General features: G+C 42.1%; 1 protein-coding gene across 1 annotated transcript in view; it reads left to right on the top strand.

Annotated features, from left to right (window-relative positions):
- The first annotated feature begins 867 nt into the window (after positions 1-867).
- The window catches only part of LOC115457648 (stimulated by retinoic acid gene 6 protein-like), a 102,638-nt gene continuing 89,787 nt past the window's right edge, over positions 868-13,718 (top strand). The window contains exons 1-2 of the mRNA XM_030187175.1: positions 868-943; positions 12,978-13,071. Of these exons, the coding sequence (XP_030043035.1) occupies positions 942-943; positions 12,978-13,071 (96 nt within the window). The 5' untranslated portion in view covers positions 868-941. The remainder of the gene's footprint in view (positions 944-12,977; positions 13,072-13,718) is intronic.

Raw genomic sequence — 13,718 nt, forward strand, 5'->3', positions numbered from 1 at the left:
TGTATTTGGAGGACTCCCGCACAGGCAGCTTAGAGGGAATAGTGGTAGTTTGCCCATCAGCGCACGCTAATCCTGCGCTAAAAAATTATTTTTATTTTTTGGCGCAGGAGGCGTGTCTATGAGCGGAGAGTAGGTGGGCCCTGTGCTAATTGGGTAACGTGGATATGTTACTGCATGCTGCCCAATTAGCGTGGGAGCCCTTAGTGCCTACTAAATAGGCTAATTGGAAAATTAGCGTGTGGCTATTAATGGAAAAGTTTGAAAAGCGGCTATTTTACCACTGCGCTAAAAGTGGCTGCAGCGCTTGAAAAATCCACATGCTAAAAGTAGCACCGGCCACTCTTTAGCGTGGCTTAGTAAAAGGACCCCTAAGTAAAAAAAATATTTTCTCTGATTTGTTTTAAATTTACTACTTAGTAGCTTGTATTTTTGGAAAGAGTAAAACAAGCGTTTCGTTCCATTACACTCAGCATTTTATCAACTTCTGTCGTATCTCCCCTCAGCCTTCTCCAAACTGAAGAACCTTAGCCTCTTTAGCTAACCTAAAATCTTCCTCCAGAAAGTGACATCACTCAGTAGCTCTGTCTGTGCTCAGCATGGAATAGGTCCGAATAATTATACTTGAGGTCTGCAGGAAAAGGCACTCCTGACAAACTAAAGAGCCTACAAAAATCATTTGTAGACTGGCTGCTCTGAATAGTCAATAAACTTGAGACAGGTTCTGGCTGCACCAAGCAGGTTACTTCTAAAAAGTGCTTCAGTGTTGTTTACTCAAGTTTGATAATTCCAAACCTAATCTTTGAGTCCTTGTTTCCCAGTCATTTAAAACTATTTGCAGGCACTCCCTCCTCCTTCTCTTTGGCCACTGCTGCCTTTTCAGTTGCTACATCCAGCCTCATGCCACAGAGCAAAAGAGGGACCCTGCTTTCCTGGCATCCACCATGTGAGTAGATGATCTTTTTACTGAATCAAAGGACTGGGAAGGGACTTTGAAAGGACCCTGAAGTTGTGGAAGGCTCTGAGTCAGGTTAGAGGCCTCATGTGTCTCCAGGAAAGAGTGAATCATGTTTCAGCTCCCGTTCATAAGTTTTTCTGGACTGAGACATTTCTAGCATGCTTGGAAACAGGAGCTGACCCATGCATTCCTTTTAGAGACTGGTAGTCACTGGCTGAATTTGTTGGTCCTGTTGCTTTGATTTTGATCTGCTCTTGGATTAAGCATCACATAAAGAACATTTCATATGAGGACAAGGAGGTACATGTGAAGCTACTAATTAGGGCTGTACCGAATATTCATATTCAATTTAATTCAGCACTGAATAGTGCCCCAAATACATTATTCATAAGACCTTTGAAGTCAGAATGATTGAATATTTTAACACCCAACAGAAAGGACTTAACAAGGATCTGGGGTTCCTAGCCCACTATAAACCATAAAGCTGTATGTCTGTTGATCACCCCACCCCTCACCTATCCACACCCATCCTGTTAGAATATCAATGATATGCTTTGATGTCCCCATGCATACCTCCAACCCACCCCCCATCCTCCCACCCTGTCAGACTGTCATAGTAATGCTTGAATGTTTTCACTTATATACACTGTCAGCTAGCACATTTGCTTATTTCCGATCTGACGAAGAAGGGCAACCTTCGAAAGCTAATCAAGAAATGTATTAAGTTATGTCCAATAAAAAAGGTATCATCTTATTTTCTTTTCCATGTTTTATTTTGTTTGATTTCTATTGATAACCTTAAGAGTGGACTAACACGGCTACCACACTCCTCTACTTAACATGGCTGATCAGAAATCATCAGCAGACATACTGTTCTTAATTTACATAGCGGTCCTTTTACAAGGCTGTGGTAATAATTGGCCTCAGCATGACCTTATGCAGATCATTCCCACACACTAAGGCCATTTTTACCTTAACCATAACCCCCCCCCCCCCCCCCCCCCCCGATGTTCTATTTATTTCTTTAATGGCAGTTCACCAATTTTGCCATTAGCACATGGCTATTTAAAAAAAATTCTCACAGGAGCACTTACTGCCACCTATTTTAGAGATGGTAAGGGGTCCCGCATTATCTATGCGCTAACCAGTTAATGCATGGTAATGGAGATACGCTAACTTGTTAGAGCAGGAATGCCCACTCTCCACCCCTGATGTACCCCAAAAAAAATTACAAAAAAAGATTGCGCAGTTAACACGCACACATGCAAAAACTAACATAGGATGCTTCAGCGCATCCCATGCTAGGCCATTTTTGCACCTAATGCAGCTTTGTGAAAGGGCTCTTAATAAGCAAAGAGGTTCAGTCTCAGGGATACTTCCATTGTACCCCTTAATTTGCAAAAGGATCTTAATTACTTGTGGCTGCTCACTTCTTGGGCAAGTTTCTTATCCTCAGATTCTATATATGGTGTCCAGATTTGGGAGCCATCAATAATTATTGACATTAATTAGCGCCAATTAGGATTTGCATGTACATCTGGCTGTATGCTATTCTATAATGCAGCTTTCTAAGCTATGTGGCTTTTCAATTTTTGATATAAAAATATTCATTAAAAAAATTGTGGAACCGTGAGGAGTATGCAACGCTGCACTAAGAAGTTGTTTTTGGCAGCAATTGCATTGTGATATCTGGCAATCCTTTTCTTTTAAATTATATATATAACTGTTAAAATGTGAATATAATCACAAGTTTGATGACATCAGAGATTTATACTTTAAGACTGCTTGCTGGGGTAAAGTAACTGTGACTCTATAATGCTGGGCACCTAAATTCCATAGCGTTCTACCCAAAAGGAGACGTGGCCATGGGAGGGGCAAGGGCATTCCAAAACGTTGTGTGCAGTGTTATAGAATATTGGGTTTCTCCACCCAGCTTGGGTGCCGAGATTTACACCAGGTTTCAGCAGGTAGAAGTCTGGCGTCCAGAGTTGGGCATGTGAACCAGTGCTAAGTGCTATTCTATAAAGAGTGCATATGCCCATATAAAATACAGCTTAGTGCTGATCTTTTCAAGTGCCCATTTTTGAGCATGATTTACAAATCCCCCCTCCCCCTTAACCCTCCATTGCCTCAGGTACGAACTCAGATTGTGAACCCTCCAGAGACAGAAAAATAGCTCCTGTATCTGAATATATTTATTTATTTAATTTATTGGAATTTATTAACCGCCTTCATGAAGAGATTCACACAAGGTGGTGTACAGTAGGTATAGTTTAATATCAAACTTACAATCTTGTTAACAGTATAACAATAGTAAAATGAACAAGAACAAGCATAAATGAATGAGGTAAACAAAACAGCAAATCAAAACCTAATAATAGGATTACCATGAAACAGGATCAAAAATATACACATTTAACAGCACTGAAATTCAAATACCAGAGAAATAATATGATATAAACATAATAGTGATGGAACATCTAATAAGCACACTAAAAGAACATTCAAATAACATTGCTATGATACTAATGCTTTTCTACAATACAGCTACCATATAGATGAGGGGCCAAATACCAATATGTAGATGGAGACAAGATGCATAGTACAGGATCAGTTGGGATAAATAAATGGGTGCTTAAACTAAAGGCAATATATACCACTTCAATAGCTTTCAGGCTTGCAGGTGGTATATATATATATATATATATATATATACACACACACACACACAAATATATAAATAAAAGGAGTTCTGAACAACAGCATGAACCTGAGCTTTAAATGATAAATTAGATTCCAAAAGAAATCCTAGGCTGCAATTTATTAATATATGTGTTAATGAAAGATAAGAGTAGGGTGAGTTCAAGGTGATATTCCCCTGATTTACATACCAGTAACAGAGCAGTCTGTGTTATCAGCTCCCATGCTGCTAAGACTGTTTCACACACGTCAGGCTGCCAGGTAACATTGCATCCTCGGAAGAGGTGTCCGCTGTTCCTTCTATGCTGAGCGGGGGTCCTGCACCTACAGTCCTGCAAGTGGGGGGTGCTGTTTCACTACCACATTTTCAATAGTGAGGGACAGGGAAGCTCTGCAGGACTCCAGGGAACCTGCCTGTTCCTAGTAATTGAAAACACAATATTGAAGCAACGCCCCCCAGTGGTAGCAATACAGTTGGAGGACTCCTGCTCAGCTTAGAGGGAACAGTGGAGGTACCCCCATCCACGCCTCACCCAGCTGGGAACAGCAATCCATGCTTAATGTAAGGCACACATACAAAAGAAAACCATCAGCTACATTATCAGCAGACCAGCAGCAAACTGTGCCATGCACAGAGAAAACTGGATTCCCTGCAGGCTCCAATGCCCTTAGTCAGCCAGACATATCAAAAGATAATTCTGTAAGAGGCACAGGCACTTTATGTGCAGTCACCGGGAAAGAATTCTGTCAAAGTAAGCTAATCTTGCACATCAAATCTGTTTTAAAGCAAGAGCTTAATTTCTGGGTGAACAGCCTGGAACTCACTTCCACCACTTCCTTTCAGACTTCAGAGCAACAGGCTGCCTGCAGGTAATAGGAGGAGAGGGGATGAGAGTGGAGCAAAGCAGAGTCACTGTACTCCTAATCCATCCCCTCATCTGCAGTTCCTCTCTGCCCAAGGCCCACCTGCCCCTCCCTAGGTTCCACAGTTCCACTTCCTTTCTGTCTACAAGTTAAACTCTGGCCATAGTCGCATTATCAAACATGGCAATGACTAATGTGTGTATTAAACTATGAGCAAGTAGGACATTTCAATCAAAAAGGTATAAAGACAATATTTTGAGAGCCTGGGGGAGAGCAGCACCTGAAGGGAGAGCGATCCAAGATGGCGGCGGTGTAAGAAGCGGCAACAGACGCGTTTACGAGGCTGTACCGACTTTCGCTGAAACGAGCACCTTACCTATCTGAGTGATGGGGAAAAGGAGAGGCAAGTTTCGGGAGGCTCCCCTTGTCCCAAGCGGAGTGCCCAGGCTCCAACAGACGACGTTGGATCAGTTTCGTATTGCTCCTGGTCCCATGGCGGCATAGTCTCCTTCTGCCGGAGTCAGCGTTTCAACGTTAAACAGCAGTATGGACGGGGCTTCCCTGAGCCCTGTCGAGCGTGCAGCGCCACCCCGACCCGGAAGGGAAACTCTTCCTGTGAGCCCTGATGACTCGGACCGAACTGGTATGCAGAATGTTCAGGGAGGGAGCATACAGGAGAGAAGAACTGGAGCTGACAGCCTGGGAGAGTCGGAACAAACAACAACTCATGGAGTTTTGTCAAAAATAGTGAGTATTTTGGAACAGGCTGTTAAAGCCCCTCAACCGGACTTTTTAATGGGGAAGATAGTGAAACATGCTGTAGTGACGCTTGAGTCACTTTGGGACTTGATTTTTACCACTCAAACTGCTTTACAAACTCTGATTTCTCGGAATACGGAGACAATTAGAGCATTATCTGAGACTGCATTAAATCAATTTCAAATTAATGACTCTCAGGCCTTGGAAGTCAAAAGGCTGACTGAAAGAACTGGAAAACTTGAACTTTTTGAACAGATTTCAATTAAGGAGAAAAACTTCACTTCAAGACGACTTGAGTATTTGGAGAATCAGTCCAAAAGATTGACTCTTCGATTTATAAATTTTCCCAGATCGCCTTTGATTTCTCCTATTCAAATGGTTAAAAAATTTTTAGTTGAGATGCTAGGAATGCAAGAGACATCATTGCCCCCAATAACTAGAGCCTTTTACCTTCAGTTGGATGTTAAATCATCTGAAAATTTACCTGTACAGGGGGCAATGAATTTGACTACATTTCTAGAAACATCTCTTGAAGTAATTACACAGAGAACAACCTTACTTGTAACATTTGCTTTAGAAATTGATAGAGATGCAGTACTCAAACTTTCGTTAAGGCATTTAGATTCAGATTTTTTGGGTTCAAAGATAAGAGTTTTTTCCAGATCTCTCCAGGGAAACACGGAGGCGTAAGAGGTTCCTACTGCTGCGGTCTAGAACAGTAGCAGTGGGAGCTGACTTTCTTCTGAGGTTTCCCTGCATCTGTAGAGTGATATTTCAATCTAAACAATATCAATTCTTTGACCCAAAACAGCTGGAAGAATTTCTAATAAGCAAAGAAGAGATTAGAGTACAGGTCTAGTCCCATATGCAATACTGTAAGCAGGCTTGAGGCAACCACCTGAGATAGACGCTTCTTTTGATTTACCGTTTTGAGATTGCTTAATTGTAAGTAAGAATATTTTTTTCCTTATCTTGGATCATTTACCTGAAGTAATGTTGTGGACGATAGTAAGTGGAAATGGAGGAATAAGTTGTATTTTCATATTTTGAATAATTTTTCTGTGTATTGACACTCATAAAAGAGTATTATGTTTGTTAAAAGCTAATAAAGCATTTAAAAAAAAAAGAAAAGATTTTTCAATTAAGAGAGAATTTTCTTCTTTTAAGGTTGTAACTTGTAACTATGTGTTTCAGGGAAAGCCACAGTATCATTGTTACATAAGAAAACACAAGTGCAGCCAATATGCATGGAAGCTACACCCTTCTTTTTTCTAGGCTAATGCCATATTTCAATATTCGCTGCCTTAAACCTGACTAATTCACATCTACCATCTTGATCTGTATCTCCCTAATGCAATTCAGAAGGTGAAGATAATGATGATGGACACTTGTAACCCGCTACTCTCCCCGAGTACAGGTTCAAAGCAGGTTAATAGAATATTCAATAAAATACCAATAACAGATACTATAATAACACCTTCCCTCAGTCCAACTCTATAATAAAAATTCAGAGAACAAATGAGGTTTCAATTGTTTTTGAAACAAAATATATGATGGAAGTGCTCTCCAATTTACTGGAAGTGCATTCCAAAATCTCACCATTTCATAGACCTTTCTCTAACACTTCTAAATTTAATCTCTCTAAAAGAAGGAGCCTTCAAGTCAAGATAAGATAATTAAGTGCAACTACATTGCGTTTTTCCAGTTCTTAGCATAATGAGGCCAGCTCCAAAGGACAGTTACTGTCTAATATTTTAAAAACAAAACAACATAATTTAAAAATTATCCTCACTCTTAATGGAAGCCAATGAAACTCAATGAACAGAGGGGATACAGGATCATATTTAACTTTATGAAATATAAGTCTAGCCACTGTATTTTGGGAGCATCTGAAGTCAACTGTTTTTTGTAATTCTAGCATACATAGAATTGCAATATTCTAATTGAGACAAAAAATAACTGTACGAGTACCTTAAAATGGCTTGAAATAAAATGAACAACTAATCTTTATTGTTTTAACTTAAAAATAACTTTCGGAAACAAATGTTTAACTTGGGCATTCATCAACATAGAGGAATCCAAAATAATCTCTAATATTCTTGACTTTCTGTCAAACGACAACAAAGAACCATCCAAACAAGAAACATGACTGGGAATCTTAGCTTTGCTCATACTAAACCATAAGATTATGGTTTTATTTATATTGAGTTTTAATCTAACTGAAAAAGACCACTGCTTTATTTCTTCTGTACCTTGTTTGATCATATAAATCAAATTCTCTCTAGAACCATTTGCCGAAACCAGTAAAATGATATCAGCATGTGTTAAAAGTTTCATACCATCTCCCATTTTAACATTACTATGTGTGTTCACATATAAATGCTGGCTGCATTGCACACAGAGACTATGTTCATCTGAGCATTGAAAGGTTTCAGGTTTATTAAAGGCTTGTTATCCCACACATCAAAAAATAAATAAATAAATAAATATCTGTGCTTTACAATACTAAAATAGGGAAGAGCTAGAAGAAAGGAAATTATGAGAGGGGAAGAATAGTACGGGGAGGAAGGAAACAGAACTCTATTATTTGATAGAAAGATGGGTATTAGCTGGTGACAGAGAAGGGAAGTAGGTCTAAACTGCCTGACAGGCCCAGTCTCAGGATAGTCCTAGAGTAGTATAAAGGCATCCTCAGAAAGATATGCGATATGTTTTAAGATCTGTTGTGAATTTAGTCAGGGAGGCCTGTGACCTGAGATAAAGAAGCCTGTGACCCGAGATAAAGAGGTAATGCATTCCATAGGGTGGGACCCACAACTGGAAAAATGGACTCACATGTAATGTTATATCTGACGTGCCGGAATGATAGTATGACCAATAATTGTTGATGGGGTGAACAAAAGATGTGTAGAGGAACATATGGCATATGGGGTCAGTAACCTTGCCAAAAAGGGAGGAGATCTGGGTTTAACTTTGAAGACCAAGAAAAGAATTGTTAATCTTTTTGTGACTGTCACCCCATGATCGTAGCCAAATATTTTGTGTGAGACCCCCCCCCCCCCCCCCAGAAGTATAGAATAATGATGTATCTAAGGAGAACCCATCCATGTTGGGACCCCAAATACAGGTTTTGTAACCCCATTTGGGATTCCAACCCACAGTTTGGGAAGTTCTGGCGTAGACCACTCTCATTTTTCCTGCAAGTGAGGTTTGCTGCTCACAGGACATTCAACTATCTTCCCAAACCTGGTTCTGGAGGCACCCCAGCTAGTCAGGTTTTCAGGACATCCAGAATAAATATTCATGAGCGAGATATGCATGCACTGCCTCCACTGCATGCAAATCTCTCTCATGAATATTCATTGTGGATATACTGAAAACCTGATTGGTTAGGGTGCCTCCAGGACCTGGTTTAGGAACCACTAAACTATTTTCTTTTGAAGAATTGCACTAAAATATCTATTTTGCTCACAATATTTTTCATCAGAATTGATTGATTTTCAGAGATGACAAAATATTAGGGAACTTTTTGAGGTCATGGAAGCGTCTACTCTCCCTTTGTCTCTCACAATTCCATCCTTACCATTAATACTGTTAAGGTTTTTTTTTTTTTTTTCATTTAATTTTGTTTGCCCATTTCTGTGATTTTATTTGATGTTTGTTTTGGATTGTTATATTTTTAAGAAATGAAAACAAGTCAAAATAAAAAATTAAATAAGAAAAATAAACAGAACAAACAAAGTTCCACCCTACCCCCTTTCAGTAGTCTTCATCTATGGGCCTGCACCATTTCATTTCAGTTTATCGTTTAAACTATATATGCAGATTTCTCTCATGAATATTCAGTTTTGGTAATCCTGGAAACCCAACTGGCTAGGTATGCCTCAAAGAGACAGCACAGAAACACTGGAATAGAAGAAGACAAAAAAGAAGAGAGGCTGGATCTCAGAAGCCTAAAATGTGCATTATGGCAGTGGTTTTCAACCCATTCATAGGGGGAAATACCTAGCCAGTCGGGTTTCCGGGATATCTACAATGACTAAATATGAGGTAGATATGCATGCACTGTCTTCTTGGTATGCAATCCTGCTTATTTTCGAAAGAGAAAAATGCCTATATTTCGACCCAAATCGGGAGATGGGCGTTTTTCTCGCAAAGGCGTCCAAATCAGTATAATCGAAAGCCGATTTTGGGCGTTTCCAACTGCACTCCGTCGCGGAAACGAATAAAGTTGACAGGGGGGGGGGTGTCAGAGGCGGGACTGGGGCGTGGTTATCAGCCGAGGAGAGATGGGCGTCTTTAGCTGATAATCGGAAAAAAAAAAAGGCGTTTTTACCGTGATTTTGGGTCACTTTTTTTGGACCCCTTTTTTTTCACGAAGTCCCAAAAAAGTGCCCCAACTGCCCAGATGACCACTGGAGGGAATCGAGGATGACCTCCCCGGACTCCCCCAGTGGTCACTAACCCCCTCCCACCAAAAAAAACCCACTTTAAAAACTTTTTCCAGCTTCTATGCCAGCCTCAAATGCCGTACCCACCTCCATGACAGCAGAATATGTTTGATCCTGTCACAGCCTTTCCCTGGGTCAGATGTGGCTCTCGGGTGCACTACAGGGTCACATCAGCATTGCATTGTGGTGGGTGTAGGGTATTGGGCTCCATGATTTCATTAGCTTGTGTTACAGTCTCACGATGTTGGTAGTTGGTAGGCTCTTCTCCCATGGTGCTTTTCCCCCTGCCTACTGGGTCAGAGTGTGCCCTGTTGTGTTTCCGATAGTCCATGAGGTAGTGGCCATTTTTGTAAGCCAGTTTTAGATCCCTTCCATGTGTTAGCCACGTTAGAGAACTTACCTCTTACCTTGAATGTGGCTGAAAGAGGGCATTGTACAGCATTCTGCCAGCTCTGACCTACTGCTAATCTCACTACCAGGGAGACTCGTTGCCAGTGGTGGGGCACAACCTCTGATCTGCAGTTAACTGTGAGTAAGCATGCTTAGTCCAATAAAGGACGTTTTCGGAGAGATTAGTCTTCAGGTGTAAACTGGTGTGCCAATGTTATACAGCAGTAACAAGTCCTAGAGGCCTGCGTGTATGCAGGTCCCTGGAGCACTTTTAGTGGGTACCGCAGTGCACTTCAGCCAGGTGGACCCAGGCCCATCCCCCCCTACCTATAACACTTGTGCTGGTAAATGGGAGGCCTCCAAAACCCACTGTACCCACATGTAGGTGCCCCCTTCACCCCTAAGAGCTATGGTAGTGTTGTACATTTGTGGGTAGTGGGTTTGGGAGCTCAGCACCCGTGGTAAGGGAGCTATGCATGTGGGAGCTTTTTCTGAAGTCCACTGCACTGACCTAGGGTGCCCAGTTGGTGTCCTGGCATATCAGGGGGGCGAGTGTACTACCAATCCTGGCCCCTCCCACGACCAAATGACTCGGATTAGGACGTTTTTGAGCTGGGCATTTTTAGTTTCCATTATCGCTAAAGAAAAACAAACGCCCAGCTCAAAAACGTCCATTTTTTTGAAAATACGGTTCGGCCCGCCCCTTCACAGACCCGTTCTCGGAGATAAACGCCCATGGAGATAGGCGTTTCCGTTCGATTATGCCCCTCCACCTATCTCATGCATATTCACTGTGGATATCCTGAAAATCTGACTGGCTGAGTGTGCCCTGAGGACTGGGTTGAGAAGCATTGCATTATGGGAATTAAAGCATTGATTTCAGTGGGCAGGATGAGGCCCTACCAATCCCACATTGAATTGGGATGTAAGTTCAAAACCAGGTTTTGCCCATAAGGTCTCCACCCTGGCAGTGGGCAACTGAGCATCTCTTTACTAGAGGATGTGGTAACTGTAGTTAGCATATCTGGGTTTAAAAAAGATTTGGACAAGTTCCTGGAAGAAATGTCCATAATCTGCAATTGAGATAGACATGGGGGGAAGTCCCTACTTGCCCTGGGATTGGTAACATGGAATCTTGCTACTCTTTGGGATTCTGCCAGGTACTTGTGACCTGGCTTGGCCACGGTTGGAAACATTAGTCTGATCCAGTATGACTATTCTTATGTTCTAATATTCTTGTAGCACTATATAGGTGTCCTTTTACTAAGCTGCGATAAAAGTGGCCTTAGCGTGCCCTTCATAGGTCGTTCCCACATGCTAAGGCCATTTTTAACATAGCCAGATATGGCTGATTTTATATATTCCCAGTTAATGGCTGTCACACCCACATTCCACCCCCAGACAAGCCCCCTCTGAGAAAAATTCAGAAATATTGTTTAGCGCGTGGCTTGCATGAGCACATTGGAATTTTACCGCAGGACACCTCAGCATATTCTATGGTAAGTCCTTTTAAGCTGTGGTAAGCACATGTTAGTGCTCCCCATAGCTTAGTAAAATGAACCCATAGTGCTTTACAGACACATGTGAGCCAGATTCTGTAAATGGCGCCTAAAATCTAGATGCTATTCTATATGGCGCACCTAGCACTATTCTATATAGCATGCCTAAATTTAAGTGTGGTGTACAGAATAGCGCATAGGACCAGAGAATGAGCCTACATTTAGGTGTGGCCATTTACGCCACTGAAAACCTGGCTTCGTTCTGTTTCTGCGAATCTGACGTCCTGCACGTACAATGTGCAGGACATCAGACTAGAACGAAGCCTTAAGCGGGATTGGGAAGAAGAGGCCTCGGCTGGCAGGGGTTGGGGTCCCCCGCCAGCAAAGGTAGGTGACGGCGGGTTGGCGACGGGAGGGGGTCAAAGTTGGTGGCAGGGGGCGTTCGGCAATGGCGGGGGGGGGGGGGTTAAAGTTGGTGACAGGGGGGTTGGCGGTGCCGGGGGGGCTAAAATGTGCTCCCTCACCTCAGGCTCTGGACCCCCCTCCCGCCGAAGTCTGGGTACGCCCCTGAGGCGCATTCCCCTGAATTCTGTAACAGCACGTGTAAATTTAAGTAATGCCTTCAACATGTCCACACTCCTGCCTGGCCATGCCCCCTTTTCAGCTACACGTGTTGGAATTTGCATGTGCCTCTTTTTAGAATACAACAAAAAGAAGCGCACATAAATTCCAATTATTGTTAATCAGTGATGATTATTGGTTGTTATCAACCAATTAATCACCGATTGGCTCATTACTCAATTGAGTAGCGCACACAAATTAGCCACATACACAATTTAACGTGCGCTACTCGCTGCACCTTATATAGAATCCGGGGGACAATGGAGCATATAGTCTAGTCAAACAGAGCAATAGACCCAAAACAGGTAACAAGAAGGCTTGAATTAAAATAGCAAGGTGCCAGCTCTTCAGATGGGGATCATTTAAACTAATTTGACAGAGCTGCAACAATTCAGTACTGTGCCCCTACAATAGTTTATACATCAGTGGCAGAGCTATGGGGGGCCTGGGCCCCACCAAATTGGATCCGGGGGCCTCTGGTTTGACTGGCGAGGGACCCCACTTCCCAACCCTGCCAGCTGAAGCCTCTCTTTAGTGCTGTTCTCTGCGCATTGCCTGCCCTGCTTCCCCTCACATTGTGTGCATGCTCGGTTTTAGTGAAACAGTGCCCCCCCCCCTTTGGGCTCTGGACCCCTCCCCAAATGTTGAGGTCTGTCTGGCTATGCCCCTGCTATATATGAAAAGCAGAGCCAGAGGAGGGTGGCTGTCTCACTCATGGCCTGTTCTTTGCCTCTCAAGGTTTACATCAAATGTGACAGATGGACAGAGAAAGGAAAACTGTACAACATTCATCCAAATGGATCTGTTTGTCCATTTTGCTCTCATTCCTGCGGTAAGCAGCAGTGTTATGTTATGTTATGTTTTGATGTGTGTTTTATGTTAATCACCCGCCAACTCCCTCAATTTGAGATTCTAGGCGAGAATACAATAATTAAAGAAATACTGATACAGGCACCAGGAATTTAAAAAACAGATAACCAGTTGACTAAAACAAACATCATATCTTACCTAACTCAGTAAACAAATGGGTTTTCAGAACTTTATGAAAAGAATAATAAAATCTTATTAAATATAATTCCATAGGTAAATTGTTCCAAAATCGGACTGCTAAAAACAATAAAGAATGAGAAAATAAAGCCTTAAATCTCTTGCTTTACCATAGGATAAACCAAATGCAATTGATTGCAACTCCTAGAAGTTGTATTGGAATTTAATATTTTCACCAGTTGAGATAAACCCTCTGGGCAAGTGCCTTCCAAGATCTTAAAAACTGGGCATAATACCTTGAAATAAATCTGAGCCTGTACCAGCAACTAATGCAGCTCTCTCAACAGAGGAGTCACATGGTGGCCATGTATTCTATTGGGATGTCAAACCCCGGTAGAGGGAGGAACAGTTCATCAGAGTGCACTTGCTCATAAGGCATATCTGGTTGGTATGAAATGTATCCTGGTAAATTGGACTCTGGAGCGGGCCCCC

This window comes from Microcaecilia unicolor, chromosome 1 (genome assembly GCF_901765095.1).
Source record: "Microcaecilia unicolor chromosome 1, aMicUni1.1, whole genome shotgun sequence".
Taxonomy (NCBI): Eukaryota; Metazoa; Chordata; class Amphibia; order Gymnophiona; family Siphonopidae; genus Microcaecilia; species Microcaecilia unicolor.